At 60.9% G+C, this 18,228-nt stretch overlaps 1 protein-coding gene across 5 annotated transcripts in view; it reads right to left on the bottom strand.

Moving 5' to 3' along the window:
* Positions 1-257: 257 nt before the first annotated feature.
* Positions 258-18,228, bottom strand: part of TNRC18 (trinucleotide repeat containing 18) — a 92,058-nt gene continuing 74,087 nt past the window's right edge. For all 5 annotated transcript variants that reach the window (XM_066343336.1, XM_066343339.1, XM_066343338.1 and 2 more), the window contains 11 exons: positions 13,693-13,845; positions 13,178-13,319; positions 11,439-11,556; positions 10,751-10,826; positions 10,562-10,670; positions 7,105-7,221; positions 6,228-6,392; positions 4,519-5,828; positions 1,705-1,941; positions 1,518-1,592; positions 258-1,190 (listed from right to left, as the gene is read on the bottom strand). In XM_066343336.1, the coding sequence (XP_066199433.1) occupies positions 984-1,190; positions 1,518-1,592; positions 1,705-1,941; positions 4,519-5,828; positions 6,228-6,392; positions 7,105-7,221; positions 10,562-10,670; positions 10,751-10,826; positions 11,439-11,556; positions 13,178-13,319; positions 13,693-13,845 (2,709 nt within the window). In that variant the 3' untranslated portion in view covers positions 258-983. The remainder of the gene's footprint in view (positions 1,191-1,517; positions 1,593-1,704; positions 1,942-4,518; positions 5,829-6,227; positions 6,393-7,104; positions 7,222-10,561; positions 10,671-10,750; positions 10,827-11,438; positions 11,557-13,177; positions 13,320-13,692; positions 13,846-18,228) is intronic.

Raw genomic sequence — 18,228 nt, 5'->3', positions numbered from 1 at the left:
GGGGGCGGGGCGGGGTGTGCTTGGGACTAAGGGGGGCCGTGAAGCTGGGGTGCTAGACACTCACAATCTAACAGGAAATAAAAAATAATATTCTGCACGTCAGAATGTGTTCGCGGTTGTTTTTTTATAATTTCATAGCTATTTTTTCACAGTTTTAAAAAGTTTATATTTATATATATTTATATATATTTATCTTTATATATATAATTAAAAAGTTGACTCCATTTAAAGGTGTATGATACAGGGAAGAGTCTTGGTACAATAAAACTGTACAGGTTAAGAACTGCCGCCTCCCTCCGGGCATGACCGGGACCAGGATTTCAGCACCATTGGGGTTGTCTGTAGTGTAAGGGTCTGGACCAGGCGGGCGGGCCCTGGCCGGGGCCGCGGGCACACAGCCCCTCCACCTTGCACCTGGCCAGTGCTGTCGGGCTCCCCTCACCTGGCTCTGTTCCCCGAGTCCAGGCCATCCTGAGAGGGTGGAGACCAGGCTCCTGGCAGGCGCCCAGGGCAGGCCCAGCCTGGTCAGTGAGGCTGGTGGGCACTGGGCTGCCCCCGTCCTACGGCGGGAGGCTCAGGACAGGCTCCATGCTGAGGGGCCAGGCACTGGGAGCCCCCGGAGGACCCACAAGCAGCAGGCACCTCGGAGTGAGTGTCAGTTTGGTTCCTCAGAAGTGCCCTCTCAGTCTGTGTCAGCTGAGGGCACTGGGGTCCTGGGCACAGCCTGGCCAAGTGCTTACAAGGTGCTGGAGGCAGGCCGGGGCCGGGCAGACCGTACCCTGATAGCGGAGAGGGGCCCCCTCTTGGGAGGCACCCAGGGGTTTGGAAAGGGGAGCTGGAGACATGTGCACATGTGTGCACGCACGTGCATGCATACGAGCTCACACATGTACACACTCACACGCCAGGGTGTCCACGGGCACACTTGCATGCACACAACCAACGCACGTGGCCCCCCAGCCGTGGCGGTGACGCAGAGGCACTCAGCAGAGCACAGGCACGCCGTCGGTGGAGAAGATCATGCCTGTGGTGGGCTCGTAGGTGCCGGCGAGGTAGTACAGGCCCTCGCTGTCCTGGTGCTTCTTGGTCTTGAGCATCTGCTCGTACTGCTCCAGGCCCACCACCAGGCACTTGTGCGACACGGTCTGCACGTCGTTCTCGTCCACGTGGGAGGACTGGTACAAGGCGCGCTGCGGGCCCGAGAACCAGGAAAGCTCAGGCAGAGACCCAGGGACAGTGAGAGGGACCAAGGACAGGGAAGGGCAGAACTGAGACCCAGAACCTGAGACGGAGGCTAAGGGACGGGTCAAAAAGCAGAGACACAAGAGACCCAAACAGGGACTACGACTGATCCAAAGAGACTGAGACAGAAAGAAACGGAGACCAAGGGCGATGGGGAGACCCTGGAGAGTGAGAGCAAAGTGACAGAGGAGCAGAGAGCAGGACAGAGCTGAGGAGCCCACCCCGATCTGTGGGGAGGGTCCGGGGCTGTGCCCACTGGCCCCCCGGCCTCCTACCTCCATGAAGTCCTTCCTCTGGCTGGAGGCCCGCAGGGCTGCAGGGAGGCTGCGGCCAGACTTCTGGTCCCAGTGCTGCGCGGGCAGATGAGGGGCAGCAGTGAGCCTGGGCCCGCCCTGCCCAACGCCAGGCCCAGGGGCCCGCCTGTCCGCGACACCCCGCCCGACGCAGGGCGGCTGCACCCACCTGGCCCTCGTGGAGGCGCTTGCCCGGGCTGGTCTCCTCGGGGTGGTAGAACCACTTGACCCGAACCACCATGTTGCTGCCCCAGGACTCCCACATGCTCTGGATGCGGCCGATGTAGGGCAGGTTGGGGCGGCCGGCCGACAGGAAGACGGCGCAGTCCCCGATGCGGATCATCTCCTTGCCCCGCACAATGGCCTTGTAGAAGAGCTTGCGCGCCTTGCCCTTCATGCCGCGGCGCTGCGGACACGTGGGCACCGACGTCAGGGGGCGTCCCCCGGGCCTCGGCGAAGGGAAGCCCCCCTGCTGGCTCTAATGGGGACACCCCCTCATCCCTCCAACAGGGACTTATTCCAACTTAAGCATTCGGGCGCAGAGAGGGCCTGGCCACTTGACCTTCCAGAGCGGCTTTGCCACAGATGCCTCAAGGCCCAGACCACACCCGCTGTGAACCCTGTGCTGCCCCCCAACTTCCAGACAGGGACAGTGAGGTGCAGGGAGGAGATGTGGGCGGTTACACCAAGGGGCTAGCGCCTGGGCACTGGACAGAGAAGACTCAGCCCCCACGGCTGTCTCACGGGTGGGGGCCGCCAAGCACACCTGCAGGGGTCACAGAGCAAGGCCGCCATCAACCCCCAGGCAAGGCCAACTTCGCCCAGGCGGCACAAGGCCGGTAGTTTTTGCCTAAATTGGAGAAAGCCACATGCTCGTTTCCTCCCTCAATCGCCAGCACCTTTTCTACCTTGAACTCACCAGGTCCCTGCTGGTGACAGGCTTTCTGAGGTCCACTTCACTAAGTTCTCATGTTGTATAAACACCTCAAATTCTTTTCAGTTCAAGGCACAGTGTGGGTGACAGCAGGGGAGACGGATGGCTGAGACGCTACGCTGACTTGGCTTTGACACCAGCTCGGTTTCTGGCATCAAGAGGCTACACCTCTTCCCACAGGCACCCGCCCCTGAGGTGGGCACAGGACTTGGGCTGGCCAACCCTGATATCCCACCCTCCCCCTGGCCACTGTGACGAGCTCACAGGCAGGTTCAGAGCCCACCAAAGACACGCCACCACCTTGAGCTTGAGCCCCACAGAGGAAGACACGAATGGGGACTGAAAGCTACTGGGACTCCCTGTCCCCAACGGGGGAGGGGCTACTAGAGAAACAGACCAGAGCAGAGGGAGGGAAGAGAAACTGAGGCCTGGAGCATGGATGGGTCTGAAGACAAAATTCAAGTCCCTGATTCCAGCTGTACCTGAAGCCACAGACCCCCTGGACTTCCCTGTGAGGGGCCAGTGAGCTTGGTGGCCCCGTGCTCTGCAGCAGGAAGAGCACTCAGTGACACTAACCATGGGACCTGCGATGGCAGAGGCTAAAATAAGGGAACGGGCCAGTCACAGTGCAGCAGGACAGCAAAGGTGTTCCTGTCCTTGGCTCAGAAGCCGTCACCCCTTGAGAGTCCACTGGAAGAAGCGCTGGTGGGGTCAGAGCTCCAGGGAGCCCGGTCCGGAGCGGCCGAGTGCGGCCATGAGGAGCCCCGGGCCCGGGCCAGCTGTCTCAGGGACAGGCCTTGCCCACAGAGGCTCTCTCAGCTGGGACCCAGCCGCCAGGCCGCTGCCCTGTGCTCTGTGGGTCAGAGGAGCAGACCAGCTGCCCCAGATTCAACTTAGGGCCTCGAGGGCCAAGAGGCCAAAAGCAGAGCAGGAGCTGAAGGGGCGGGGGCATCCCCGACTTCCTGCCCTGCACCCCGTGCCCCACTCTGAAGAGCCTGCCTGGGACAGATGGAGCTGTCCTCCCCACTGTGGGGCTCCAACCACTCCTAGGTGGCGGTGGGCGGGGCTGAGAGGTGGCTGCTGTGATTCAGACTCCCAGCGCCTCTGGCCTGGTGAACACCCCCCCGGGAGCTAACAGCACAAATGTGCCAGAACTCCTGAAGTTCTTAAGAGGTGACTGCCCAAGACCCCACCAGCTCATCGCTGTCAACTCCCAGGACCCTCAATCTGCCCATCGGCCCTGCCAGGACCCGACTTGGAAGAGGAACAGGCCCAGCAGGCCTCTCCTCCAAGGCTGTCTCAGGCGCGTCCTCAGGACCCTGGGCCAGGAAGGCAGATGCTGTGGGCAAAGCTGGCCAGTGGCACCCACGGACCAGGAGCCATGGACACAGAGCTGCCTCTCCCCGTGAGGGAGTGACTGCTCCCCCTCTGTTCATGGAAACTCCCTGGTGTGTATGCGCATGCAGGTGTGTGCGCAAGCATGTGCAAGCATGTGTGTGGTCCTCGGCGTCTGCACGTGCATACCTGTGCATGCATGTGCGTGTTGTCTGTGTGTGCAGATGGCAGGCAGGTACAGGGCGGGGCGGGAGGGCTCCTCTGGGGAACCCACCACTCTCTGGGGCAGGGGTGCGGCCCCATGACCCAGACCTGGCTGAGCAGAACGTGCTGCCTTTCGGGTTACACTGATTCGTTAGCTCGGGGCCAGGCATGGGATCCAGCCAGGCCCAGGAGACGCAACCCTGGACACCTGCTGGCCAGTACACGGAGAGACGCGCCCTCTGCTGCAGTGGCCGAGCTGGCTGGCGGGGCCTTGAGCTATTCTGCCACATGGAGTTAAGGAGTAGCTGAGAATGAGCCAAGGCAGAGAAAACCGGGTGGTTTGCCCAAGAGGCTCTGGGGTGCTCTGCAGTCAGGCGCTGAGACTTAGCGTACCTATCTATAAAGTGGGGCACCCTACCGCTCACCCCAAGCCCCCACGGGGTGGCTGGGAGGATGGGAAAGGCCGGCACAGAGCAGGACAAGACATCGCAGACCCTCCGCCCTGGCTACCTGGGTAGGCTTGCCGAACCACTTCCAGAGCTGCCGGGCAGGCAGGAAGGCGGCGATCTTGGGCCGGTTCTCCACGGACGGCAGGCGCTGTCGCTTGGCCAGCTCCTTGGTGGTGGGGAGGTGGACGCCCTCTCTCTTCTTGGGCCGGCTCTTGGCCCCGGCTCCGGCCTGCGCCTTGGGCGGCAGGGGCTGAGGGGGCTGCGGGGGGGGCGCCTGCGGTGGGGGCGCCGGCACCTTCTTGCTGGGGGAGTGGGCCGAGGTGCGCGCCTTGCCGGCCTGCTTGGGCGCCTTGCCGGGCAGGGCCGGTGGGACCGAGGGGCCAGCTGCCGGGGCAGGGGCCGCCTCCTCATCCGAGCTGCAGGAAGAGTCGTCTGTGGTGGAGGAGGAGGAGGAGGACGACGATGACGACGATGAGGAAGAGGAGGAGGACGAGGAGGAGGAGGACGAGGATGAGGAGGAGGAGGAGGAGGAGGAAGAGGAGGAGGAGGAGGAGGAGGAAGAAGAGGAGGAGGAGGAAGAGGACGAGGAGGAGGAGGAGGAGGAGGAGGCCCTGGAGCTGGAGACGGTGCAGTCCCGGCCCCCACCGCCCTGGCCTTCCTCCTCTCCGTCTGTCTCTGAGCTGCTCCCACCGCCGCTGTCGCTGCTGCTGCTCTCTGTCTCCTCGGCCCCGTCCTGCGCAGCCTGGCCCTTGTCCGGGCTCTTGGGGATGCCCGGGTCCTCGAATGGGAGCCCAGCCCCTGGCTCCTGGGTCAGGTCGCTGTCCCCAGCCTTGGGCCGGGCCGCCTTGGGCTCACCGCCGCCAGCGGCCTGGGTGTAGCTGCCCAGCACCAGCAGGCCCTTGGGCTCTGGCCACGTCCCGGCCCCGGGCTCCTCCCGCAGCAGGAGAGCCTCCTTGGCCTTCTTGCTCTTGGGCGACGTGACCCCCTCGTGGTCCAGCTTGACGAGCAGCTCGGCCTCCTCCCCAGGCCTGCGGGCACCCTTGCTGGCCGCCTCCTCGGCAGCCCGGGCCTTCTTGGGCTTGGGGCGGGTGGCAGGCATGGTGACGGGCACGGTGACGAGGGGGGCGGGGGCGAGGGCTGCGGCAGGGGCGGGCAGCTCCCCAAAGGGCTCGGGAGCCGGGCAGCTGGCGAAGGCGGATGGCGCCGGGCTGGGCTGGGGGGGCGCTGGGCGAGCCTTGGGGGCTTTGGCGCGCTTGTCCAGAGGCTCTGCAGGGCTCTTCTTGGAATTTGGGGTGCTGATCGGCTCCAGGGTCAGTGGGGCACTAGGGACCTCGTCCGTGGAGCCCCCCTCCTCCAGGACGGCGGCTCTGTCTAGAAGAGAGGAGGAAGAGGCACAGGTGAGGCCGGCTGGGGCCTCCCAGCCCCGAAAGTCCCTCTGCGCCCAGCACCCTCGCGGGGCCTCAGCCCGCGGAGTGGCCCGAGCGGTCCCTGGTGACCGCAGCCCTTAGCCTGAAGCACTTTGCCCCAGATTGTGAAGCAAACGCCCCGACAGGTGAACGCGCCCCCGAGCCCTGGCTCCCTCAGCTGCTGCGGGGGGAGCGCCTCTGAGCAGAGACCCGCGTGCAGCAGCCCCACACGCCCCTCTGGGGGGGGAGCAGCCTCTGAGCAGAGACCCGCGTGCAGCAGCCCCACACGCCCCTCTCGGGGGGGAGCAGCCTCTGAGCAGAGACCCACGTGCAGCAGCCCCACACGCCCCTCTCGGCAACGCACCGCCCTTGGCTTTGGCGCTGGGTCTCCGCCCTCGACCTCGCGCCTTGGTGCCGGGCTCCTCGGACCCTGGTGTGCCCCCATCTTTGCTGTCCCCGGTGTCTTTGCTGGTCTTCCGGCTGCGGCGCTTGGCGCTCGGCACCAGGAGCGCCGGGGACGGTTCAGCACCTGCAGGCAAGACGGACAGCGGTCAGGCCTGGGCCTCCACGCTCCTGACCGCCAGCACGTTGTCTGCTGGGAAAGCGAGCAAGGAGAGGAAGCCGCGACGCTGTGGAGCTGACCCCCTTGGCCTGCCCGAGGGCTGCGCAGCTGGGAGGGAGGCCATCTGCAGGGACAGCTCCACGGGGGCCCCTCCATAAATGGACCGGGGGTGCTGAGCAAAGATGCCAACTGCTGTGGTTCTGACGAGCCACTTGGAAGACACTCGAAACCACTGGGGTTCAGGGGTTCAGGACTCCTGCAAGTCAGGCAGCCCGGGTCCGACTCCCTGCCCGCCCCCACCTAGTCACCAGACTGGGGACGAGGCCTTCTACCTCTTTGAACCCGAGTGTCGTACTGGTCAAAGGGGATGCTATCTCCCGACACACGGGCCTGAGGCAGAACTCAATGCTATGACGGACAGAGTCCAGCACCGTCAGCAGGTACTGACCAGGTTCCCACAGCCGGGGCCCCCTGCCTGGGGCTGCCCTCAGGGGCCTTGGGACACAGAAGCCGGGGGACCTCCGAATCCCTTCTCCTCTGAGCCCGTTCTGGGCGCCCCCACCCACGGTTTCTGCCTGTTCCGTCTCCTGTGCATGCAAATGGCCCAAACAAGAGAGCCCAGGCCAGGCGTAGGGGACAGCCGGGCGAGGGCCCAGGGTGGCACGGGACCACCACTCACACTGGATCTTGTAGTCGGGAGGCAGGAGGCGGATGTGGGAGAGGGGAATCCTCCCCGTGTCTCCGTCGTCGAACTCCACAGTGATGAGGTCCCCGTCGTCCTCGAGGCCCAGCAGGCCTGTGGGAGGGGGCAGGGTGAGAGGCCTGAGAGCAGAGCCGGCCCCAGGTCAGGGGGGGGGGGGCGGCCTGGTTCAGGAGGCTCGCGGGCCGATGCTTGGCGGTGCAGCATGTGGGCATCGGAGCCGAGAGGTGACGCCCGGGGCACAGGCTCCCCTGGTCCAGCCACACACGTCCTGTGCCCACTCACTCCCGAGACATTCCCCCCAGCAGCACAAAGGAACCCACACACGTCCTGTGCCCACTCACTCCCGAGACATCCCCCAGCAGCACAAAGGAACAGCAAGGGCAGAGGAAGTGGGCCCGTGGACAGCGGCAGGTAGCAGTGCCACCGTTTCAGAAGACATCTGGGTCGAGACTCTGGTCTCGGCTCTCTCTGCTCCGTCAGGGGCCCGGAAGGGGGTGAGCTGCCCAGGAGGCGGCCAGGAGGCGGCCAGGAGCTGTCCAGGAGGCGGCCAGGAGGTGGCCAGGAGGTGGCCAGGAGGCGGCCAGGAGGTGGCCAGGAGGCGGCCAGGAGCAGTCCAGGAGGTGGCCAGGAGCTGTCCAGGAGGCGGCCAGGAGCTGTCCAGGAGGCGGCCAGGAGGTGGCCAGCTTTCACAGGGGAGCCCACAGAGGCTCGGGCCCCGGAGGAACCAAGGTATTCCGAGAAAAATTAAAAAGATCATATATCTACAAAACAGGAAGTTAGTTTTCTAAAAACTTATTGACTGCCTGACCTGTGGTGGCGCAGTGGATAATGCATCGACCTGGAATGCTGAGGTTGCTGGTTCGAAACCCTGGGCTTGCCTGGTCAAGGCACAAACGTACATAGGACAAGCAAGCAGTGGACAACTAAAGAGAAGCAACTATACATTGATACTTCTCACTACCCTCTCCTCTCTCTCTTTTTTTTTTCTTTTTTCTGAAGTTGGAAACGGGGAGACAGTCAGACAGACTCCCACATGCTCCTGACCAGGATCCACCTGGCATGCGCACCAGGGGGCGATGTTCTGCCCATCTGGGGCGTGGCTCTGTCGCGACCAGAGCCACTCTAGCGCCTGAGGCAGAGGCCACAGAGCCATCCTCAGCGCCCGGGCCAACTTTGCTCCAATGGAGCCTTGGCTGTGGGAGGGGAAGAGAGAGACAGAGAGGAAGGAGAGGGGGAGGGATGGAGAAGCAGATGGGCACTTCTGTGTGCCCTGGCCAGGAATTGAACCCAGGACTCCTGCACGCCAAGCCGACGCTCTACCACCGAGCCAACCGGCCAGGGCCACAAGTAAAATCTTTTTTAAAAATTATTTTAGAGAGACAGAGAGGAAGGGCGAGAGGGAGGAGGAAGGAGAGAGAGAGGGAAGCAGTCATTTGTTGTTCCACTCAGTCGTGCACTCATTGGTCGCTTTCCTATTTGCCCTGACCAGGGATCGAACCTGCAACCTTGGTGTTACAGGATGATGCTTTGACTGACTGAGCTAACCAGTCAGGGAAACAAAAAGTTATTTAAAAAGAAAAAAAAAATTCACAGAATAGAAGGAACTCCCAGGAATTTTTTAAATGTTAACAGACATTCCAAAAATTCAACAGAAGAGCTAGAAGGTACACGTGAGGAGACGACCCCAGGCGTTGAACAGGAGTAGGAATGGAGCACAGAGAGAGACACCAGTGCCCGGGGCCTCAGAGGAGGGTAGTTCTAGAAAAAGAGCGAACGAGGGGAGGACACTCTCACGGAAGCAACTCCAGGGCAGCTGCCCGGAACAGAGGAAACCTGCTTCACATCAGTGTCGCTTCCCAAACAAATCCCCGCACGCGGCAGGAGAGCACCCCCCCACACACACCCACACACACACACACGAAACTCCAAATCCAGGAATAATGAGACGATCCTAAAAGTTTCCAGAGAGGAAAAAAGCTTATCAAGCTTTGGGAACGATCACGGCATCGAACTTCCCGCACCACGTTGGAAGCCAGATAAAAGCAGAACAGTGACTTTGAAAATTCATTTGCAACCTAGAATTGACCCAGCTCAGCTATCTCTACAGATTAGGGAAGGAGAGAAATTTCAGACATGCACATCCTGGAGGAAGTGACCTACCTACCGAGACCTTTTCCTCAGGCCCCCCACTAGCACAAGGAACGAGACAATAAAGAGCACGGCATGGCCTGACCAGGCGGTGGCACAGTGGATAGAGCGTCGGACTGGGATGCGGAGGACCCAGGTTCGAGACCCCGAGGTCGCCAGCTTGAGCGCGGGCTCATCTGGTTTGAGCAAAGCTCACCAGCTTGGACCCAAGGTTGCTGGCTCGAGCAAGGGGTCACTCGGTCTGCTGTAGCCCCCCTCCCCCCGGTTAAGGCACATATGAGAAAGTAATCAATGAACAAGTAAGGAACCGTAATGAAGAGTTGATGCTTCTCATCTCTCTCCCTTCTTGTCTGTCTGTCCCTATCTGTCCCTCTCTCTGTCTCTGCACGACATGGGACCTTGCAGAGCAGCGGGACTCTCAGACGATGGCACGAGGGAGTCCCGAGAGTGACACCCTGAGGCAGGCCGGGACGGCAGCTCTCTATGGTCCAGGGGACAGAAGGCTCTGGGAGAACTGACTCAAGAGGAACGCTTTCCATGGCGAGAGGACTTCCTGCCCAGCACCTGTTCCCATCTTCTGGGTACACATGACGTCAGCTAACCAAGGGGCAGACTATATTTGGCATTTTTGGGGTGGTGGTGGTGATGTAACAAACATCCATATCCCCATCTCCTGATGTTTGGGTTTTGCAATAGCTAAGGGTGTGCGCCCTTTGAATGTCTGCTATCCACACCTACGCCTCTGGGGCACCTGTTTTTTCTGTCTACCTATAGTTTTCTATCTCATCCTGCTAGCAACACCTCTGCTTACTTGGGGGAAGCCACCTTCCCATCTCTCTCTGGCCCTGTGTAAAAATGGGGAGCCAACCTCGTTCATTAGCGTCAGGGACGAGCAGAGAACCCAGGCCCACCGATCAGACTCCCACGCGACCCAGGCCTGTTTGGGACTCCACCCTAGGACTGATACGGGAACAGTGAGACGCTCTCTGATGACAGAACTTGAGATGGAGAAACAAGAGTCCCCGAGGAGCCGGGTGTGACACCAGCACAGCTGGAGTCACTGCAGACAGACCCGAGAGCCCAAGTCCTGAGGGCCCTGCAGGAAAGGGGCCTGGGCCAGCCTGCCCGCCGGCCCAATGCCTTCTCAGTTACACGAGCCAAGAAGATGCTTCAGGCTTAAGCCACTTAAGAGTTGGGTTTTAGGGCCCAAAGGAACCCATCCCGACACACTGGGAAGTGGGAAGGGAAGTGCCAGGGCTGATGCCGGGGGAGGGAAGCGTCCTACCTCGGACCACGGTGCCAGGGTAGAGGCACCGGTACTGCTGGCTCCAGTACGCTGCGATCCTGGTCCCTTGCGGCAAGAAGCGTGTGGAGGCGGGCCTCACGTCGATGATCTGCAGAGGCTGAGGATGAGCACCCGGTGGTGGCCAGCACCAGCCCTCGCCTCCCTCCCCGCCCCACCACCTCCGCTCACCGCCTCCTGCAGCAGCTGTTCTAGGCAGTAGATGTGGGGCCGGTTCCCACGTTCACCCTCCACCACCACTCGGTATCTGCAAGGCCAGGACAAGGGTTGGGTGGGCCGGGAGAGGTCAGGGACCTGCCACAGGGACCCCTGCACCGCAGCCTCCCGGCCCTGCCTGCACAGCACCGAGACAGGACGTCGGAGCTGGAGGCTTTACTGATGTGCTGTATGAACTCTGGCCTCAGTTTCCCCATCTGCACAACAACGGGCTGCAGATCCCAGAGAGGCCAGCACCCTCTCTCCTGTCCCCTCTCCATCGCTGAGCCACTGGCACCTCTGAGGGGACTGTCTTCCCAGAGCCAATGCCCAGTTTTATGGGGGAGAGCCACTCAGAGAGGAGAAGCCACCTGCCTGCAGAGGCCAGATGTCCCTGGATGCAGCCCAGTGAGGGCCTTCAGGGCCTGAGCCAGGTACGCCCTGCAGCCCCGGGCCTCCACGGCCCCACTGCCGGCCCCACAGCCGGCACCTCCACGGCCCCACAGCCGGCCGCCCGCAGCCCCGGGCCTCCCCGGCCCCACAGCCGGCCCCCCCCCCCCCCGCAGCCCCGGGCCTCCACAGCCCCACAGCCCACCCCCGCAGCCCCGGGCCTCCAGGGCCCCACGGCCCGCCCCCGCAGCCCCGGCCCCCCGCCCCCGCTCACATGTCTGGCGAGTGCACCGTCTGCACGTGCCCGGCGTACAGCAGCTTGTCGTCCATGGGGATGAGCACACGCAGGCCGTCTTTTAGCTCGTCCTTGTCGATGATGCAGGAGCGCGGGGCTGCGGGAGGGGCAGTGAGGCGGAGCTGCAGACCCGCCCTCCCTTCCGGCCCTTCCTTCTCCCCAGCCTGCCCGGAGCCCTGGAGAACAGGTGCTGGGAGAGCCCGCAGGGCACGTGGGTCACGTGTGTGTGCCCAGACAGGCCTTGGGCAGGGACGTGCACATATGCACCAGCGTGTATGCATGGGGGTTCACGTCTGGAGAGACCCCAGGTGAGTGGGAACAAGGTGACAGCCTACACATGTTGCCCCTCCCCTTCCCAAAGACCCCGACCCTCTGAGCCTGGGTACCAGGCTCCGGGTCACCAGCACCCACTGCTGCTTCCTCAGACACCACTCCAGGACTTGCTGTCCTGGAATGCCATTTGTTCTGGTAGAAACCGGCCCCCCCACAGCCAGACTTCCCACAGAAAGGGTTTCAGAAGCCTCTTCAGTCTCCACTCTCTCCTGAGCCTCTAGCACATGTCCGTAAGAACACTCCTAGCTAGCTGACCAGTCCAGAGGAGCACAGTAGTCCATGGAGCAGTGGACCCCTGGCCATCCCATTCACATGGTAGCAAGCCCAGCCCAAGTCAGCCCTGACACCCACTGAGATTGAGCAACTGTTTGTTACACAGCAGTAGCTGACCGATACACTCCTGATAAGGTGAAAAAAGTTCCTCAGGGCTGGCCCAGACCCTCCCCTTGCTCCACATTGCCCCCCAACCCAATTCATATCCTCAATCTCTCCTCCGAGCTCTATACCCCCAGATCCAGGTAGCTACTAACGTCACTTCCTTGGGATGTCCTCTAGGGACCCCAAATTCCAGTCAGCACAGCCCACCATGTGATTTGCCCCTGCTCCCCTGTGACCTGCCTTGGAGACTACCCGCCCTGCCCACACCAAGTCTGCACCCCTTCCTGTCTCATCTGCTCACACAACCCCTCTACTCCCCTCTAATGTGTTCAGACCCACCCCTTCTCCCTCCTGCTGTCCCACAGCAGCCTCTCTGTCCTCACCTGGTTCCTGGCTACAACCCCCACCAGCTATACCCTTGGCCCGCCTCCGGGCCCGGTCACAGAGCTCGCCTCAGAACCAGCCTGACTGCTCCACACTGACTGCTGCCCGTCTTCCTTTGGGCAAAGCCCAAACTCCTCGCCAAGGCCCACCAGGGTCAGAGCAAACTGGTTCCAAGCCCCCCACCCCAGGCTGCTCCCTCCCTCCTGAGCCGACCCAGCCCGGGCCAGACTGGGTTTCTATCAGTTTGCCCCAAGACAACGCCCCACCCAACCTCAGGGTCTTTGCATGTGCCGTTCCCTCTGTCACCCTCACAGGCCGGGTGATTTCCCCAGGGAAACATCCCGCACCCCCCGCCCCATTCCAGGCCTGAGTGCACACATAGCACCGCAGGTACTGACCGGGAGTGAGTGGCCCTGAGCGCACACAGCACCGCAGGTACTGACCGGGAGTGAGTGGCCCTGAGCGCACACAGCACCGCAGGTACTGACCGGGAGTGAGTGGCCCTGAGCGCACACAGCACCGCAGGTACTGACCGGGAGTGAGTGGCCCTGAGCGCACACAGCACCGCAGGTACTGACCGGGAGTGAGTGGCCCTGAGCGCACACAGCACCGCAGGTACTGACCGGGAGTGAGTGGCCGCTCCGCGGCCCCGCCACGCGGCAGATGCTCATCCTCGGAGAAGCTCGAGTCCTGGTTGGGCTCAAAGTCCTCCTCAGCGGCCATGCTCTCCATCAGCTTGCTCACGGCTCCCCCCTTGCCCCGGTTCTGGGGACAGAGCACAGCAGACCGCCAGCTTAGGATGGGGTACCTGCATCCTGCCTGGCTGGGGACCCTTCCCTGGAAACTCTGGGTCCATCAGGCCACAGTGGCATCTGCCACGTATGCAGTGTGGGCGCCCACTGAGTCCCCCCCAAAGCCAGAGGAGGACAGAACGAGCCATCACCCGCCAGGCCAGGGCCCGCACGTGCTCAGTGCCAAGCACTCAGTACTCAGCATCACGCTATGTTCATCACACCCAGGCAGGCGCCTTGGTCCCCTCCTTGGGGAAACTGAGGCAGGCACGTCCCGGCGTGACCCAGCTGTCCTTTGGACAAAGACATGCGCTCTGTCCGGCCCAGGGGGGCGGGGCGAGCCTCACCTCCTTCTTCACCTCCTTCCCTTTGGCCTTGGCCTTGCTCCTCTTGGCGGAGGCTGGCGAGCCGGTGTGAGGGGCCCGGGCCTCGGGGGGCAGAATGGGCGCACGGGGCGTGGGCAGCGTGGCTCCAGGTCCAGCCTCCTTCCCCTTCTTCTTCTGGGGAAGAAGCGGCAGGGGCTCCGTCAGAGGCGGGGAATGCCCGGCCTCCGCTTCCTCCTCCGCCACGCGACACCCCCCCACCCCCCACCCACAGCCACCCTCCTCCCTGAAAGACCTGTCAGTCACACCTGGTTCACTACTACCATGCATACATCGCTTGTTTGGACAAAAAAAAGACAACTAAGGGGTGTGTGTAAAGCGTATCTGCGCATGCAAGTCTCTCTCCAACAACCCCGTCAAAGCAGAGGCACCTAGAGCCCCCAGTAGCTGCGTGTGCCCTTCCAGAACCTTCCCTAAGCACAGACGCCCCTGTGAACACAAAGGCTAGCAGACAGGTTGGGGCACACACAGTGGTTTTTTTTTAAACACAGTGGGGTTTTTTTTTAACGGACGGAAATTTACCGAAAGTCCCATTTTGCAACCCCCACCAGTATGTCTGGGTAAACATTGAGGGAGCCTCTTTTTACTTTAACAGCTGCCCGGCGTGACGAGGTGGGGGGTCTGCGACTCGACCACCCCCAACAGCGCCTCCACGGTCTTGATCTTCCCAGTGACGCCAGAAGAGAGACAGGGCCAGTCAGCCCCACGGGCGTGCTCCTGGATGGGGCAGTCAGGGGCGCTCACCGGCTGCCCCGGTGGCTTCCAGACGGCACATGTGACCTTCCACACGCCCCAGAAGAGAGGGGGCGCTGCACCATCCCAGGTGGTGAAACGGGGTGGGCTCCCACTCGTGGGTGACACGGGAAAGGGTCCAAGTGTGTGCGGACTGTATGTGGCTTCACTTAGCAGAGCAGAGAACTGGGAGCAACCTAGACTGCCAGCACTTTCAGAACTGCTGGTGCGTCCGAGACCTAATCCCAGCTGTCAGGGTGGCACCGTCCCGTCCCGGGGAGAGACACTGCCAGGGGAAGCGGGGACAGGGGCCGCGTGTGCGGGGAGCAGGCTCCAACCGCAGCCAGCCTGGCCCTGGCGCAGGACAGTGGGCGGTGGGATGTGGGGGCGGGATGGGGGCCCACTTTGTGCTCTTTAAATAAGAGACACGCCCACAACAGCTCGACCCAATCAAGGGAGCAGAGCAGACGGGGAAATGAAGAAACAGAGAAAGATAATACTGGGCTCCCGTTACCATGACAACAGGAGATGAGTGAAAGGCAAAGCACAGGGCATTCAAAGGGACAAAACAGGAATGTTACCTAAATAATTAAATAATTAGAAGGTGCTCGGCTTAATCCCTACGGGAGAGGGTGTATACATACATATAAGCGTTGTTTTCTGTCTGATGAACTTTTTAATCCTGTTTACATTTCTGGCATTATCAGAAGGCATTTGCCCTGACCGGTTGGCTCAGTGGTAGAGCGTCGGCCTGGCGTGCAGGAGTCCCAGGTTCGATTCCCAGCCAGGGCACACAGGAGAAGTGCCCATCTGCTTCTCCACCCTTCCCCCTCTCCTTCCTCTGTCTCTCTCTTCCCCTCCTGCAGCCAAGGCTCCATTGGAGCAAAGTTTGCCCGGGTGCTGAGGATGGCTCTGTGGCCTCTGCCTCAGGCGCTAGAATGGCTCTGGATGCAACAGAGCATCGCCCCCTGGTGGGCGTGCCGGGTGGATCCCGGTCGGGCGCATGCGGGAGTCTGTCTGACTGCCTCCCCGTTTCTAGCTTCGGGGATAAAAAAAAAAAAAAAAAAGAAGGCATCTTGGGGGGGGGTCAAAGGATCGCTCTTAAGGTGGTCATGTTTCCTTTTCCGTAACGTGTCATTAAATAGTTCGTCTTTGCACGCATGGGGCACGGGGGTGACAACAGCAAAGAAAAAGTTGAAACTGAGGGTTATTTCCGTTTTCTTTGCATTTTTCCATTGATTTGAGAGAGGGGAGGGCGGGAGGGAGAGAAGCACCAGCTCATTATTTCACTCCATCGTTCCGTTCAGTGGCACACTCGTCCGCTGCTTCCTGCACGTGCCCTGGTCGGGGGTGGAACCTGCAACCTCGGGCACACGGGACACGCCGTCCGCTCAGCCACCCGGCCAAGGCCTTTCCTTCCTTCTCTGCACCTTCCCAGTGACTATGCTAACAGGCAAAACCGTCACTGTCTCCCGCTTCTGGGAGTGTAATCATTTCTTAAAATGAGATAAGAACTCCAAATGTGACCGGTTCTGTACACAGAACAGAGCTGTCCGCGGCTGCGGTCACTGTGATGGTGAAGACCCCTGGCCGCCAAGCGGCCAGCACGGCCGTGGCGGGAGGGAACGGAAGCATGGGCTGGCCAGACACGGGGGCGTCAGGCTGCCATGTCGAAACACTGGTTTTAAATCAGTAAAATAAAAAAGCTCATCATCTGGGAACACACAAGGTAGAATGCCAACTATTAAAAAATGGAATCAAAGTATATAAAAAAATATCAGTGGTCATTCCTGGGGTAAGGGGCCGCGGGGTCTGATTTTTCCTTTTGTTGACAATTAACCTGTTCTGTTCCCGTCTCTCACTGTGTCCCCAGAAAACGAGGACTGGGCCGGATCCTGGGCCACCCACTGCAGAGCCACCACCTAGGGGAAGGCCCGAGGAGGTCACGTGGCTCAGGGGTAAAGGCCCAGCCTCTGGTGACCACTAGTTGCTATGACCTCGGGTAGGTCACAGGACCACTTGTGAAGTGGTTACCATGAGGAACCTGCTACATGTGGTTTTGTAAGCAGTCAATCCTGATGTAAGAAATATACATTTGGCCCTGGGTGGATAGCTTGGTTGGTTGGAGCATTGTCCCGAAGCACAGAGGTTGCTGGTTCGATCCCCAGTCAGAGCACATACAGGAGCAGATCAATGTTCCTCTCTCTCTCTCTCTCTCTCTCTCTCTCTCTCTCTCTCTCTCTCTCTCCCTCCCTCCCTCCCTCCCTCCCTCCCTTCCTCCCTCTATGAAATCAATGAATAAAAATTAGGAAAAAAAAGAAGATACACATTTGGTCTCTGACCCCAGTTTGTGACCCCGAGCTCCTAAATCCCTAGGAATTTCCTGGGTCTGAGCAGCCTCTTTTATTCCACTGAGGTGACTCTTGGTCCTTCAGGGACAAGAGAGGGGCTGGAAACTGTGGTAACAGTCGGTCCTGTCCTTGTGAAGAAGCTTCCATAAAACCTCGGAGCGACGCGGTCTGGAGAACCTCTGGGTGGTGAACACCGGGAGTGCCGGGAGGGAGGTGCACCCAGAGAAGGCAGGGCAGCCCCGGCCCCGGCCCCCAGACCCTGTCCTGTGCGTCTCTTCCATGAGCTGTTCCCGAGTCGTGTCCTTTATAATAAACCAGGAACGTAAGCATCGTGTTTTCCGGAGTGTGTGTCATCCCAGTGACTTATCGAGCCTGAGGTGCTGGGAACCCCCGAGTTACAGCCGGTTGCTCACAAGTGCAGGTGGCCTGGGACTTGCAACTGGTACCTGAGGTGGGGGGCGGGGACAGTCTCGTGGGACTGAGCCCTGCACCTTGTGGGGGCTGTGCCGACTCAAGCAGTCAGTGTCAGAAGTGTTGTGGGTACAGGAAGCACGTTTTCCTTTAACAGTAAGTTAAGGATATGTGGTAAAGCGGTTAGGACACGCCTGGGCCCCGCCCTGGGTCACCTGGTATGACTCCCATCAGTATCTATTACTCCGGCACCTTCTCTCCAAGAAACCCTTAGCAGTGAGCGCAAATTGAGAGGCTTGTGAGTGACACCCACATGCGGCCCCTTCTTATCAACCTTTCCCAGGAAACGAACGCAGTCTCATCCCTGTTTGTGACCATCTCTGGAGGGTCACTGTCATTTAACTTTCTCTTCCACCAGGGATGTGAGGTGGAGAGGCCCGAGGCAGAGACCTCTGCCGAGAGCTGGCGCCAGGCCCGAGGGCGACCACCTCAGGGGGGACGGGACAAACAGCCACTAGCGTCCTAGCAGAAAGGGGTACAGGTCGCATCTCACTGGGTTCCTTGATAGCAAGTGTTCTCACTGCACAGAGAATTCGGGGCCTCTGTGAGCTTGGATGGGAATAAAGAAAGCCTGTCTCTACTTCCATGAACCTCTGAAGAAGCGAGATTTCCCTTCCGATGTGAGCAGAGGCCCCAGGTCACAACAGGACCAGCACTGCCTGTGACTTTGTCACCAACAGAAATCACTGCCCTGTGGTGCATGACAGTGCCACAGAGACCTCACAGCCTCACACAGGCCCATCACTTCCAAGTGCCAGCACTCGCTGGGCCCAGCACCGGGCTCCTCATCAGGGGCGCTCCTCTTAAAGGAGCCGGACGCAGCTCCCAGAGGGAGGCGCTGGCATTCTGGTAACTGCTGTTTCCTTTGGGGTCCGTGCACCTCACACGTTTGGAACGTTATTTAAAGACAGGTGGCACAGGGCCTGTGCGAGGAAGGCAGGCCGGC

The sequence above is a fragment of the Saccopteryx leptura genome, chromosome 6, assembly GCF_036850995.1.
Source record: "Saccopteryx leptura isolate mSacLep1 chromosome 6, mSacLep1_pri_phased_curated, whole genome shotgun sequence".
Lineage (NCBI taxonomy): Eukaryota > Metazoa > Chordata > Mammalia > Chiroptera > Emballonuridae > Saccopteryx > Saccopteryx leptura.
The sequence above is the reverse complement of the archived record's forward strand: the minus strand, read 5'-3'. Positions and strand labels throughout refer to the sequence as shown.